We start from the raw sequence: 13,432 nt of genomic DNA on the forward strand, positions 1-13,432 counted from the left end.
AAGTAGATGTGAATTTCCCACATAAGGTCTGTTTGGGAAGAAAATTTGTGGCTAAAATAGTCACAAAAGACAAAATAGGCGATTTTAGTCATAACAAACAAAATATCACATCCAACCCATAATCATTACACTCTTCTCTTACAAAAAAAAGTCAAAAAAGCCAAAAAGCCAAAAAGTCATTCCCAAACCAATCTTTTTAGCCCAGGCTAAAATAGCCAAAAAAGCTAAAAAGTCAAAAAGTCAACCCACTTCCCAAACCAACCCTAAGATATTCTTAGAACTCATTTGGGAAATCAATTTTTTTAGTGGGTTTTTAATTTTTTAGTTTTTTTAGGAGGTGAAAAAAGATGTGTTTAAGAATGATTATTTTTAATTGAATAAATAGTTGTGAGAAAAAAAAAAATTGATGTATAAGATATATCACCCTTTATTGTTGGGGTTGAATTTTTCACTTTTTGGCGACGACCCCTTAAATAACACAATAAACTAGGAAGAAAAGAAAAAAGAACAAACTATATCAGTGATTCCTACATTTTGATCTTTATATTATTTTGGTCTCTATTATTTAAATTAACTCAATTTTCACCTTTAATTTTAAATTTTGTATCAATTTAGTCTAATTGCTAATGCTAATTAGGGTTTTTGAAAGAAAATAATCACTGAGTTTGCTTAGATTAACTCACAAAGTTGAACAATTTACAATTTTCCTATAAAAGCATGACACATGATGTGCTTATGTGTGTATTTTTTATTTTAAAAAATAATCAAAATTAAAATAAATTAGTTCAAATTTAGATAAAATTATAAATTTTAAATTAAAATGAAGTCAATTAAAATTACAGAGAACAAAATAATATGATGACCAAAATGTAGAAATTATCAGTGTAATTTAGCACACAAAAAAACAAAAAAAGTCCCTCGTCTTTGGCTCTATAAATACATATATTTGGCTCTCCATTGCTGTATACAAGTTGATCAGCTCCATTTCTCATCATAATAATATTCTATTTTTAACACTAAATGGAGCAAACAAATTCAACTTTTTCACAGTTGTCTACTTTAGTGCATCTGTACTTTGTTTCATTTTCTTTTTCATGAACTCTCTTGAATTGATTACCACTGCCATGGGCAATCCCAGTTTAGTTCTCACCAACGAGACAGACCATCAGGCACTGCTTGCAATCAAGGATTTGATATAAGGAGATCCTCTGGCTGCCTTAAGCTCATGGAATCATTCAATTCACTTTTGCAACTGGAAAGGAGTCTCTTGCGGCCGTCAACATCAACATGTGACAGTCCTAAACCTGTCATCTCACGCATTGGTGGGCTCTGTATCTCCTCAAATTGGGAACCTCACCTTCCTTAGAACGATTGATCTAGGTAACAACAGCTTTCATGGCGAAATCCCACAAGAACTTGGCAAGTTGATTCGTCTGCAGTACCTTCTGCTTTTGAATAACTCTTTCCAAGGTGAATTTCCTACCAATTTGACTCATTGTTCACACTTGAGAGTTATCGGTGTGTTTAATAATAATCTAGGAGGTAAAATTCCTACTGAGCTGGGTTCCTTGTCCAATCTCTCCACCTTGAATCTTGCAGCCAATCATCTCACTGGAACTATCCCACTTTCAATTGGGAACCTTTCCAATCTACGTGTGCTTTGTATAGCGTTTAATAATCTAGAGGGAAGCATTCCCACCCAACTTGGGAAGCTTTCCAAGTTGGAGGTTCTTCAGCTATCAGTAAATAATTTGTCCGGTATGGTTCCTACTTCTCTTTACAACATCTCATCAATCTATTTCTTCTCCATCACTTTCAACCAATTGCATGGAATTCTACCACCAGATTTAGGCTTGACCCTTCCAAATTTACTAGCATTTGCTGTTTCAGACAATCAATTCTGTGGCCAAATTCCATTGTCAATAGCCAATGCTACAAGACTTGTGCAAATAAATTTTGGCGGCAATTCGTTTACTGGGCCCATGCCTATGAATCTGGGAACCCTGGATGCTTTAGAAGCTTTAGCTACTTCTGGCAATTCACTTGGAACAAACCAAGGCAATGAATTAATGAGCTTCCTCACTTCTTTATTCAATTGTTCCAATCTACGAATTCTAGATTTGGCTATGAATCATTTTAAAGGTTTGTTGCCCCATTCTATTGCAAATCTCTCAACCAAGATCACTTGGTTCAATCTACAGGACAACTATATATCTGGAAACATACCTTTGGGTATTGGGAACCTTGTAAATTTGCGTTACTTCTTTCTAAGTCAGAATTTGTTGACAGGTAGTATTCCAAATTCCATTGGAAAACTCTCCATGTTGGAAAAGCTCTTGGTTCAATACAATAACATTTCTGGAGAGATTCCATCGTCTATTAGAAACCGGAGTAGGCTTGGTGCACTTGACCTATCAACAAATATGATTGAGGGAAGCATTCCAATTTCTTTAGGCAATTGTACCAATCTACAACAAATTTATCTTGATTACAATCATCTCACAGGAGCAATACCTTATCAAATCTTTGGTCTGGCTTCCCTCTTTAATTTATCCTTGAGTCAAAATTACTTAACAGGACTACTTCCACAAGAAGTAGGTAACTTGAAAAATCTGGGTGGACTATATGTATCAAAGAATAAACTATTTGGAGGAATCCCCCCCACTCTTGGCAATTGTGAAGTTTTAGAATTCCTCTACATCGATGGTAACCTTTTCGAAGGTACAATTCCAACAGCCTTCAGACAATTGAAAGGTATTCAAGAACTAGATGTTTCTAGGAACAACTTGTCTGGACAGATTCCAAGGTTTCTCGGGGAGTTTCGGTTCTTTCAATATCTCAATCTTTCCAACAATATGTTTGATGGTGAAGTTCCGAATGGAGGAGTTTTCACAAACATTAGTGCCTTCTCAATTGTTGGAAATAGTAAGCTATGCGGAGGAATTAAACTATTGCAATTGCCTGTATGCTCGATGGAAGTCTTAAATGAAAGGAAACGACCTTCCAACCATAGAGTAATAGTTCTAGTAGTTACTCTCACTATTGTTGTATTATCATTGTGCATTCTAGCTATTCTTTACCGGAACAAAAGGTCAAGACAACAAGTCAATTTAGCCTCACCCTTGAAAAACCAATATCCACAACTCTCTTATGGAGAACTTTTTCCAGCAACCATTGGGTTCTCTCCATCCAACTTAATTGGTGAGGGAGGATATGGTTCTGTTTATAAAGGGATTCTCAACTCTGATGAACAAATTATTGCTGTGACGGTGCTCAAACTACATGCACGTGGAGTGAACAAGAGTTTTGTTACAGAATGTGAAGCATTGAAGAACATTCGCCATCGAAATCTTGTCAAGATAATTACAGCTTGCTCAAGCATTGATTTTAAAGGCAACGACTTCAAGGCTTTGGTCTTCAAGTTCATGGAAAATGGGAGCTTAGAAAATTGGTTACACCCAAGTCTTTTAGAGCAACATGAACCTAAGAACTTGAACTTTGTTCAAAGGCTAAACATTGCCATTGATGTGGCATGTGCATTGGATTATCTTCATCATCATTGTGAAATGGCTTTTATTCATTGTGATTTAAAGCCAAGTAATATTCTTCTTGACGGTGATTTGTGTGCCCATGTTAGTGATTTTGGCTTGGCAAAGATATTTTTAGCAACCAATGGAATTTCTATTCATCAGCAATCAAGTTCAATTAGGATCAGAGGAACAATTGGCTATGTTTCCCCAGGTAATTGTTTATTGCTTCTTACATTTAAATTGATTAAGAAATATTATTTAGTTACATTATATTATTATCTTCCGGTGAACTAAAAACCAATTACGAGATTATATAGAAATTAAGCCATGTTTTAGAGATGACTTCCTTGACTTTGCCTTATTGTTTGTATAGCTACCACAACAAATTAAATCAACCATTGTCCTTCCTACCCCTATGGTATTTGAGCATAGATTTTAACCCTTGAGATAATTTTATCTTTTGAAATGTTGGAGCTTTTTTTTTTTTTTTTTTTTTTCTTCTAGCAAAAGAAATTCTACTTACTAGTTCAACAATCATACCAAAATTTAAAAATTTGGGTACTTTTTTCACCATTTCATATTGCAGAGTATGGTATGGGTGAGGAGGTATCAACGCAAGGTGATATGTACAGTTATGGAGTGTTACTACTAGAAATGTTCACAGGAAAAGGACCAATTAGTAACATGTTTACAAGTAATGTAAACCTCCATAGCTATGTAAAAATGTGTCTTCCAGAGCAAGTAATCTAGATCGTTGATCCCCAAATCATATTGGAAATGGAAGAGGAGCCAAGTAGGAGCATGCAAAGTAGTACAACCAACATTTCTAAACTAGAGGCTTGCTTGGTGCCAGTCTTTCAAATTGGAGTTTCATGTTCTGCTGAAATGTCGAGTGAAAGAATGAGTGTGAAAGATGTTCTCAAAGAACTACACAAGATTAGAAATGTATTTCTTGGGGTTAGGGGACAAAGGCATTAGGATGGAAGAAGAAATGATTCTTAACTAAAGCCACATCTGTAGGTTATTTTGATGTTCTAGAATTTTCTTTCCTTCACTTTTCTTCTCCCCCATCTTTTCTTTTTTGAATCTGTAATTGTTGAGCTAGAAAAGGCATGAAAGTGGTTGTACTTATGGCATTGTCATCAAATATTTATAACTAGTCAAGGTTTCTATATGTTTATATGTATGCCTTCTCTATCTAGTTTTGTCATAGTTTCATTTTTTGGTTTATGGTCTCAAGTAAATCTGTTGTACATAATAGAACTTGGCTCAAACCAAAACATTGATGCCATAGAAGCTAAAAGAGAACAACAAAAACAACAAATGATTTAGCTCACAATATGATGGATTATGAAGTTTTCATATTCCTCGTATAAATTATTGAGCAACGGAAAAAATGTTTCATTCATGTTGATTTCACTCTCATCATATATTAATCTAAATCTTAATCAATGTATAAAGCTAATGGGAAATACAAATAATCTTTATTATGAGGAAAACAAAAATTTACTAGTAAAAAGTGTTGAAAAAATAAAAAACACAATGCTAGCAACAATCTTCTAGTATAATAAAAAATCCCAAACTACAAGTTAATATAACAATAGCAACACAACGAAAACACACAATGCAACTACATTTCATTTTTTCTATGAGTTGATTATTGAAATCATTAGATATCTCCACTTCAATGTGTTGTTATTTACAATTTGGGGTTAATGATGTATTGGTGAGTGATCATGTATTATAATAAAGGACAAATTGTTAAGCAGATTTAGGCCGCGAAGAATTTCAATTGGAATTGAATATGCAATTTGCTGATTTATTGTTATTATGTTTCCTTTTGCACATCATCCTATGATTTATGAACAAGGGGACAATAGTGTTCAATGGTTATGCAATAATTCAATATCAATTTGGGTTCAATTTGGTCGGTTTTGAGCATGGACCATAGGTTTTAATGTTTTTTATGTGGAGCTTTGGCAAACTACATCAGGCTGACTGAGGAAAATGGTTTCCGGTTTAATCAATGCCAATCCCATTGTCTATGAAAAAAAGGAGCACTGAACAAGAATTGCACCGGATGATGTCGACGAGTATGCTGTGGAGCCCATTGACCAACTAGAAATTTTTGATATCCTTTGAGTTTGATTATTACATTTGATGCTCTGTCATATCCACTGTGTTTTGTCAGCTATATATCTCACAAATCGTAGGTTTCTTTGCAAAGCTTGGTGTTGATATTAAAATTCACTTGTATGTAAGTGTATTAGAATTTAGAAAGGAATGTGTAGTTATACATGTTGATCAAATTGAACTACATGGGTGAAGTTCCTATTTAGCAAAGTTTTGCTGCTTGTCCATATCTCTTAGACAAAGGGAGCAAAAGCAATTGTAAGGAAGCATGTGCCGCCATGTGGTTCAAAACTTTTATGAGTATGTAAAACTTCCGTAGAAACTTTTGAATATTAATGACATGTTATAGAAATTGTTTTGAAAGGCATCTTAAATTTGATATAAAATTTAATAAATGCGTGGTGACTATCTCACCGCAACTAACATTTGCAGTCAATATGCATTACATTTGATTGTGTGTCTATATACAAAAAATAAAAGAATGACAATACTTTTTCTGTTAAGGAATTGAAAATTTTGTCAAAGTGGAGGAGGAAAGTACAAAAGGAAGATATAGTGCAATATGCACTGGGTAAAAGAAGGCTCTTTAACAAAAAAAAAAAAAAAAAAAAAAAACAAGCACAAGAAAATAAAAGCTATACATTTGTCAAAGAATTAATGGAGAATTTCTAGGGAAGATGCCACTCTCCTTGGAAGCAAAACTATCATGTTCTTCTCATCAAACAAGTGTATCTTTTTGTTGGAAGCAAAACTATATTTTTTATTGCAACTAGTTATTCTTGCTCTTCATATCGTTTTGTTTTGAACTTATTTATTGAATAAAATTAGATACTAATTCTTAACATCCAAGTATGACAGATATAGTTTCATAGAAAATTATATAAGGGAGCTAAGTGGTTTTGGAAACTCTGTACTTCTCTTAACATTCTTACATCATCTTAGAGACATAAAAGATCTGAGCATCCCTATTCTTTGGAAGAGCTGAAAGTTATATCAGAAGATGCAATTGAAGTAGATGACAAGCATAACTGTGTGAGGTAGAGACAAATCCTCCTGTATTGGTGGAATTTTCAGTTCTTATAAATTAAATATGGTTTTTTTTTTTTTTTTATTCAGGGTGACATTCACTCCAACAGTGGAACATTGCAGTATGGCAACAGTGATTGGCCTTTGCTTGCGAGTGAAACTCATGTGCATCCTGCCTATGAGGTATAAGGTATGAGCTTTTGTTTTGTGATGGTACCTCTTTGGTTACAAATTACATATTCTGTATGAGTCCCATCATAGAGGATTGGAAGTTCATATGGTTGTGGTATGTTTCATTAATGTTTGTAGTAGATTGGATCCTATTGTGGATAAAATAGCATATCTTCAATGGTTTCTTTAGTTAGGTCTGATACAAAAATGGATACAGAATTAAGCAAAAATAGAAATTAAGAAATTGTAGCTACCTAAAATTTGAGTGTGACCATAAAGCATATCTAGGTTAATAATTCTAAACCATGGTTATGAGAACTTTCCTGTTATATTGAAAATATTAAGGAATGGCCTTCACTATAACTATGGTTCTGAACTTCTACTGATCTCAACAAGGTTGATGTCATTTTGAGATGAGTAATATAGATATAATGGGGAAGTTTTGGAAATGTTAATTCTAAACATGATTGCTGAAGCCACTTTGAATTCCTTTTTTTGTGAAGTGTTGGCTTTATCTCCCCGGATGTCAAGCTAATAATTGGTTTTAAAAAACTGTTTCATGTTTATAATTGGTCGTATATCATCAATTACATTTATAATCTGGTCGCACATCTCTCTTTGATTTAATCTGGAAGCACACTTCTACTTCAGGGGGGCTGAATTGAATTTGGTTTACTTGTGCTTCACTTCAATTGAAATATCCAACAATTGCTATTGGTTTTGATTTAATTTTGTTGTCTTTCTATTTCTTGACACCTCTTGTTATTGTTACAGGTGGATATCAGGGTAGCGCCTGGAACTCATGCTGAAGCTGTATGGATTTGATAATGAACCACGGTCTGGCCATGCTCCTCAGGTTAGGATTTCATCTTTCCTTAAAATTTATTATTGTGACAATTCCAATTGTGTCGGTTTCTTAATAATGACTATCAATATATATATTTTTGAAGATTTACAAGATCTGTTACAATTTTTCCAGGCAGAAGAGGGCGAAGAAAAAGAAGAAAGGTGAGAAGAGTGCTGCAGAGATAGCATTAATTGTTGAAAATGTTATGGCTGAGCTTGAATTGGTGGCTGAAGAAGATGCAGAATTGATTAGACTGTCAAAACCTGCTATAAATAAACTCAAAAGCTGCCTCTCCTTATGGAGGTAGTTCTCTCAAAGTAAGATGATTTTCTCTCAGTAGTTTCATCGACATCATGTTTCCATTTTATTATTTATGGTTCTTATCTTGTTTCCTACATCAACTGCTGATTGGTGCAGGAAACAACTTCATCATGGAGTATTAACTCTTCTGAAAACCTGGCTCGAACCCCTTCCAGATGGAAGCTTACCGAATATATGAAAATTATGTGTGTACTGATTTTCTCTGCTTGGATGTATGAAAATTATGTGTGTACTGATTATGTCTTGCACTTCATGCAGTTTCCCATTGATTTAGAGCATTATGATAGGAGAGAGCCACTGAAGTAGAGTGGTCTTGGGAAGGTCAGGATTCTCCTTATGAGGCGACACTGACACATGAATAATGGTTATGGCTTGGCAGTGCAAGGAACAACTCTACATATTAATTTTTTGAGTTATGCAGGTTATTATGTTTTTGTTGAAGTCTGACGAGGAGACCACAGCCAACAGAAGAATGGCAAAAGACTTGGTTGATAAATGGGTAGTGTTATAATTTTTTTGGACTTTTGGCACTCATACTTGTATTGATCACTCTTTATGGTTCCCCTTTGTACTTGGATAAATTTTATGGTATTGTTTGCTAGAACATATAGTGTGAATGTGCATGTGGTGGATAGACTTCTTTCCTGCTCAATGATCAACCCAAGATCTATTCTCCAAGATGTTGATGAAATTTTGTCTTGAAAATCCAGAACCATTCCTGTTTCATTTTATTCTGTACTGAGCTATCTTCACATGATGTTTGGTCATGGGGGGGATCTATTTTCATTGAGTAAATTTATGAGTTTTGAAGATGTGCTCTCTGATATTTTGTTCTCCCCTTCTAATATTGTTTGATTAGTATGTGAACCCTTGTATGTAGGTATTGTTTGGAACCTCGAGAGTTTTTTTTTAATAACTGATGTGGGTACGTGGTTCTCATTCATATTAATATTTCCTTATCATTTAAAAATTTGAAAATAAAATGCAAAGTCAACCAATATTCAATAAGAGCACACGGTTTGAGGACATGAGAAACTTTGATGATGAGAAGGTTCCCTTTCGGAGGCCATCTGCAAAAAAGTATATATTATCTTTGTTTAATTTGCTTACACATGTATTTTGAGCGATTTAGCCATCTTGACCTTGTTTCCATATATATCTAGTCTTACTCATGCGAGGAATGTCTTGTTTATTTTTCAGTAGGCCAATGAATAAAGTTTCATGAATGGAATGTAGAGATGATGATCATGATTTGCCTGAATTTTCACAGTAAGATGTCGTAACAGAATTAATCCGTTGGGTCCTAGTCAGTTAGTCAATTTTGATTTATTATATGGGTGATTTGCACTATGTTTTGAATATATATATTCGAACACATCAATTTTATGAGGGACGTGCAAGGAATCGAAGTCTGGCCAGTCATCTTCCATGCGTCTTACTTTAAGGCCTGAAACAATGCCAACGGATTTTCTGGTTCGCCCCCAATCCAAGATTGATCCAGATGAGGTTAGGGCCTATGCCAAATAGGTTGTGCAAGATCAGCACTGTCTGAAGGTTGGTCTTCCTCTCTTGGACACTTAAAATGAAATAGATTAGGATAACTATGACAAACTCTTAAATTTAACCATCTACTATTGCAATTAGTTTCTTTCTTTCATAATATATATATAAATATTATATATGTATAAATGTATGTATGTATGTATTTATGTATGTATGTATGTGTGTATGTATATATGTATGTATGTATGTATGTATGTATATGTACATGGTAACGAAGGCAGTGCTGAAATGTCTACAGGATACATGTTCAAAATATGGCTTCTATCTGTCGGAAGTCTTATTGATTTGAAATTGAATTTTTCAATCCATTTAAACTCAAATGATGCCAGTTAAATTTTCATTCGAACATGAGAAAGCTGAGAAGTGGAAGTATATGGCATTTAATTTAAATCATGTAAATGACCTTGATAAAATTTAAGCTATTGTGAAGTTTCAATTTTTATCTAATAATAATGATAAACATAATTTTTTTTGATAGAGGCCTTTTCTCAAGCTTGCTGTAAAAGATTTTCAAATGTGCACAAGCTGTGCTAATTTTGTTTGACCTATTATTTTGGGGACATGACTCTCCTAGGGTCAGAGCGCATATTTTTTTATAAACCCCATAAGGTCAGATCTCATGTCAACATGCAACTGCAATGTGGTATGTACAACCTTTTCTCTCCTGTGGATTAAAAAAATAAACTAAAAGATAGTGTTTGGTTCACTGAAATGAATTTGAAGGGTTATTAGATCAAAATATTCATTCTCATGTTTGGTTGACAGAAAAAATAATGAAAAATGCATTGCAAATGAAATTGTCATTTACCATTGTAAGGGAATGATCACTTCACAGGCAAATCTAAAGAACGATCATTTCTTTACATCTCATTTCAATGAACCAAATAACAGCAAAAGAGTCCTAGGCCCTCTTTTAGAAAGGAGGAGACCAAAGAGGAGAGAAAAGAGGGAGAAAGTAGTTCGCCCCCCCCCCTCTCTCTTACCTGGCCTGAATGAAAGCTGATGCACTGAATAAGTGAGAACCTTCGATTGAATTCCATTTCACAGTATAGTAGCTGATTACTTACCTATACTACTTAAGAGATTTTAGTAATTAGTCTGGCTAGCAGCCTTTATTTATTTCTGGTACTAGTATATTTGAACCCCAAGTCATACTTCCACTCATAATTTTACTTGATTATTATGTTATTTTGTTATTAAAAAAAAATAGTTATCATACCATGTCCACTGCATTTGAACCTGTTTTTGGCAGTGTGTTTTTGCTGTGTCTATAACTAAGCAGCACAGATACGTCCTATGGAGCAGACATGGACACATGTAGTTAACGTCTGGCCATGTCTTAATATATATATACACATATATTTTAATTCTTTTCACTGGCCACATTATGGATATGTCAGACACGTGTCCTATTTTCGGACACCCACCTGAAATGGAGGGTCATACAATATTTTTGAAAAGTTTTAATGAGGGGATAAATTAGAGAAAGGAAAACTTTTCACCTTTTAGAAGAAATAACTTCTTTTGGCCACTTTCTCCTCCCTATCATTTTCCCCCCTCCAAATTATTAGTGAAGGCGGTTTGAAAGTTGGGTCAAACTTGAGCCACGCCCATTTACCTGCTGAACCAGAAGGTGTCTTCTTGTAATAACTTCGGCTGTGTTAGGTGGACTCACATTGGCCTATTTTTTCTTGGGTCATGCTTGCTGTGGTTCTGTATGCATGTTTGTGTGTTTAGACGTCGTGTCTGTGTGTGTGTGCACATTTTGGGGGTGTTATTATCATTTTTTCTAGACAAGCTCTGAGCAGCGCACTTGCTTCCTTTGTTTGTTGACAGATGCAAAAGAAGTTGCAACAGTTGAAAGCTCCAAAAAAGAAGCAGCTTCAAGCTACAAAACTTAGCGTGGAGGGTCGTGGCATGGTCAAATACTTAGTTCTCTCCATGGGCCTATGCATGAAGTAGCGGGTTCAATTGAACCACTGAACTTTGATTTTTTTTTTTTTTTTTTTTTTTTTTTTTTTTTTTTTTTTTAAGAATTATGTAGTATTATATAAAATTTTTGAGAGGTTTTTATAATTGGCACCATTAAAATTGTTCAAAAAAATAGATTAATCAACAAAAAGTTTGTTTAAAAAAAATAATTAATTCTATGTTTATCATATTCTTATATCATTTTTTATTTAGCACAAATAATTATTAATGGTTGAATATGGATATCATTATAACAATTATTGTGTATGTTATACACAAGATATCATGTAAAAATATAGTAAGCGTAGTTTTATAGACATAATAAATATCATGATATTATTGTTATTATTATTATTATTATTATTTTATAATGATATAAAAAAATTTATACATAATTTTTGTGCAAAATGATGTAATTTATTATGGGCCTTTCACTTTAAAATAAAACATCCATGAAGATGCTTTTTATTTATAGAGAAAATTTCGTTTTGCTCTTCAAATTATACCTTGATGATCAATTTAACTAATGTACTTATAATTTTAATTTTATACCTAAACTATTTAATTTTAGATCAATTTCATCCCTACTGTCAACTACCATCTATAATTAAACGACACTAGCTGTCGTTTTCATTTGAGATTTCATTTACCCCTTGAACTATTCCCAAAATATTAATTAGACCTTTAAACAATGAGATTTGGGGGTCTAATTGATATTTTAAAAATAGTTTGGGGGGCAAAATAAACAAAATAAAATTTCAAATGAAATTTCGGTATCATGTCATCAACTTTCATTCGATTATAAACGGTAGCTAACAACTTGGGTGAAATTGATCCAAAATCAAATAGTTTAAGTATAAAATTGAAATTACGGCAAATTACAAAAAAAACTCCAGGGTTTAGCGTGTTTTTCAATTTAAACCCCAGGGTTTTAATTTTGACAAATTAAATCATAGAGTTTCATCCGTGTTTCAATGTGAACCCTTTGTCCATATCCGTTTGATTGAACAAATAAATCTGGGCAAAATTTTCAGATTCAAACACACATGTTTAAGGACTTGTATCTCTCTCGTCGTAACTCCATTTTGCATCATTTTTGCGTCATTGGATTCATCTCATGGCCTAGATTTCATTCCATCCCTCATATGCCTTGTTCCACCTCTTTTTGCATGTCGTCGGAGCTCCGAAATTTGGCCAAAAATAAGATTTTTCTCTCTTTGGGCAAAATTTTTAGATTCAAATACACATGTTTAAGCACTTGTATCTCCCTCGTCATAACTTCGTTTCGCCTCATTTTTTGCGTTGTTAGATTCATCTCATGGCCTAGTTTTCATTCCATCCCTCATATGACTTGTTTCACCTCCTTTTGTATGCCGTCAAAGCTCTGAACATTGACCAAAAATAAGAATTTTCTGTTTTTGGACAATTTTTATATTCAAACCCACATGTTCAAGGCCTTATATTTCCCTCATTGTAATCCATTTAGCTTCATTTTCACGTCGTTGGATTCACTTCATGGCCTATTTTTCATTACATCCTTCACATGCCTTGTTCCACCTCTTTTGCATGCCGTCAAAGCTCTGAATTTGGCCAAAAATAATATTTTTTTCTTTTTTTTTCTTTGTCTATCTTTTATCTCCATGCTTTTTCCTTTCTCTTTCCTTTCCACAATTATTCTTTCTTTTCCTCTTCCTTCATGGCCCTTCGCCCACTCTTATGTTTCTTTCCCTTCTCTTGTAGGTCATATACCTTCACCGCCACCGTCGGAGGTTCAGTGTCCATTACGATCTCGGTGGAAGGGCTATGAAGGAAAAGGAAAAAAGAGAATAATTGTGGAAAGGAAGGAGGAAGGAAGAAGCATGGAGATAGG

At 33.9% G+C, this 13,432-nt stretch overlaps 1 protein-coding gene and 1 pseudogene across 1 annotated transcript; both read left to right on the forward strand.

Annotated features, from left to right (window-relative positions):
* Positions 1-974: 974 nt before the first annotated feature.
* On the forward strand, positions 975-4,704 carry LOC114313463 (uncharacterized). Its single transcript, XM_082896577.1, has one exon. It carries the CDS (start codon positions 1,761-1,763, stop codon positions 3,822-3,824), a length of 2,064 nt encoding a protein of 687 aa, XP_082752703.1. The 5' UTR covers positions 975-1,760; the 3' UTR covers positions 3,825-4,704.
* A 2,262-nt stretch (positions 4,705-6,966) lies between these two features.
* LOC114269056 (protein IWS1 homolog 1-like) lies at positions 6,967-11,553 on the forward strand (annotated as a pseudogene).
* Positions 11,554-13,432: the final 1,879 nt, after the last annotated feature.

This window comes from Camellia sinensis, chromosome 11, assembly GCF_055761805.1.
Source record: "Camellia sinensis isolate YWXY chromosome 11, ASM5576180v1, whole genome shotgun sequence".
NCBI lineage: Eukaryota > Viridiplantae > Streptophyta > Magnoliopsida > Ericales > Theaceae > Camellia > Camellia sinensis.

Coding starts and splice junctions, on each gene's coding strand:
- LOC114313463 (XM_082896577.1), top strand. CDS start 1,761: ATGGTTCCTACTTCTCTTTACAACATCTCATCAATCTATTTCTTCTCC.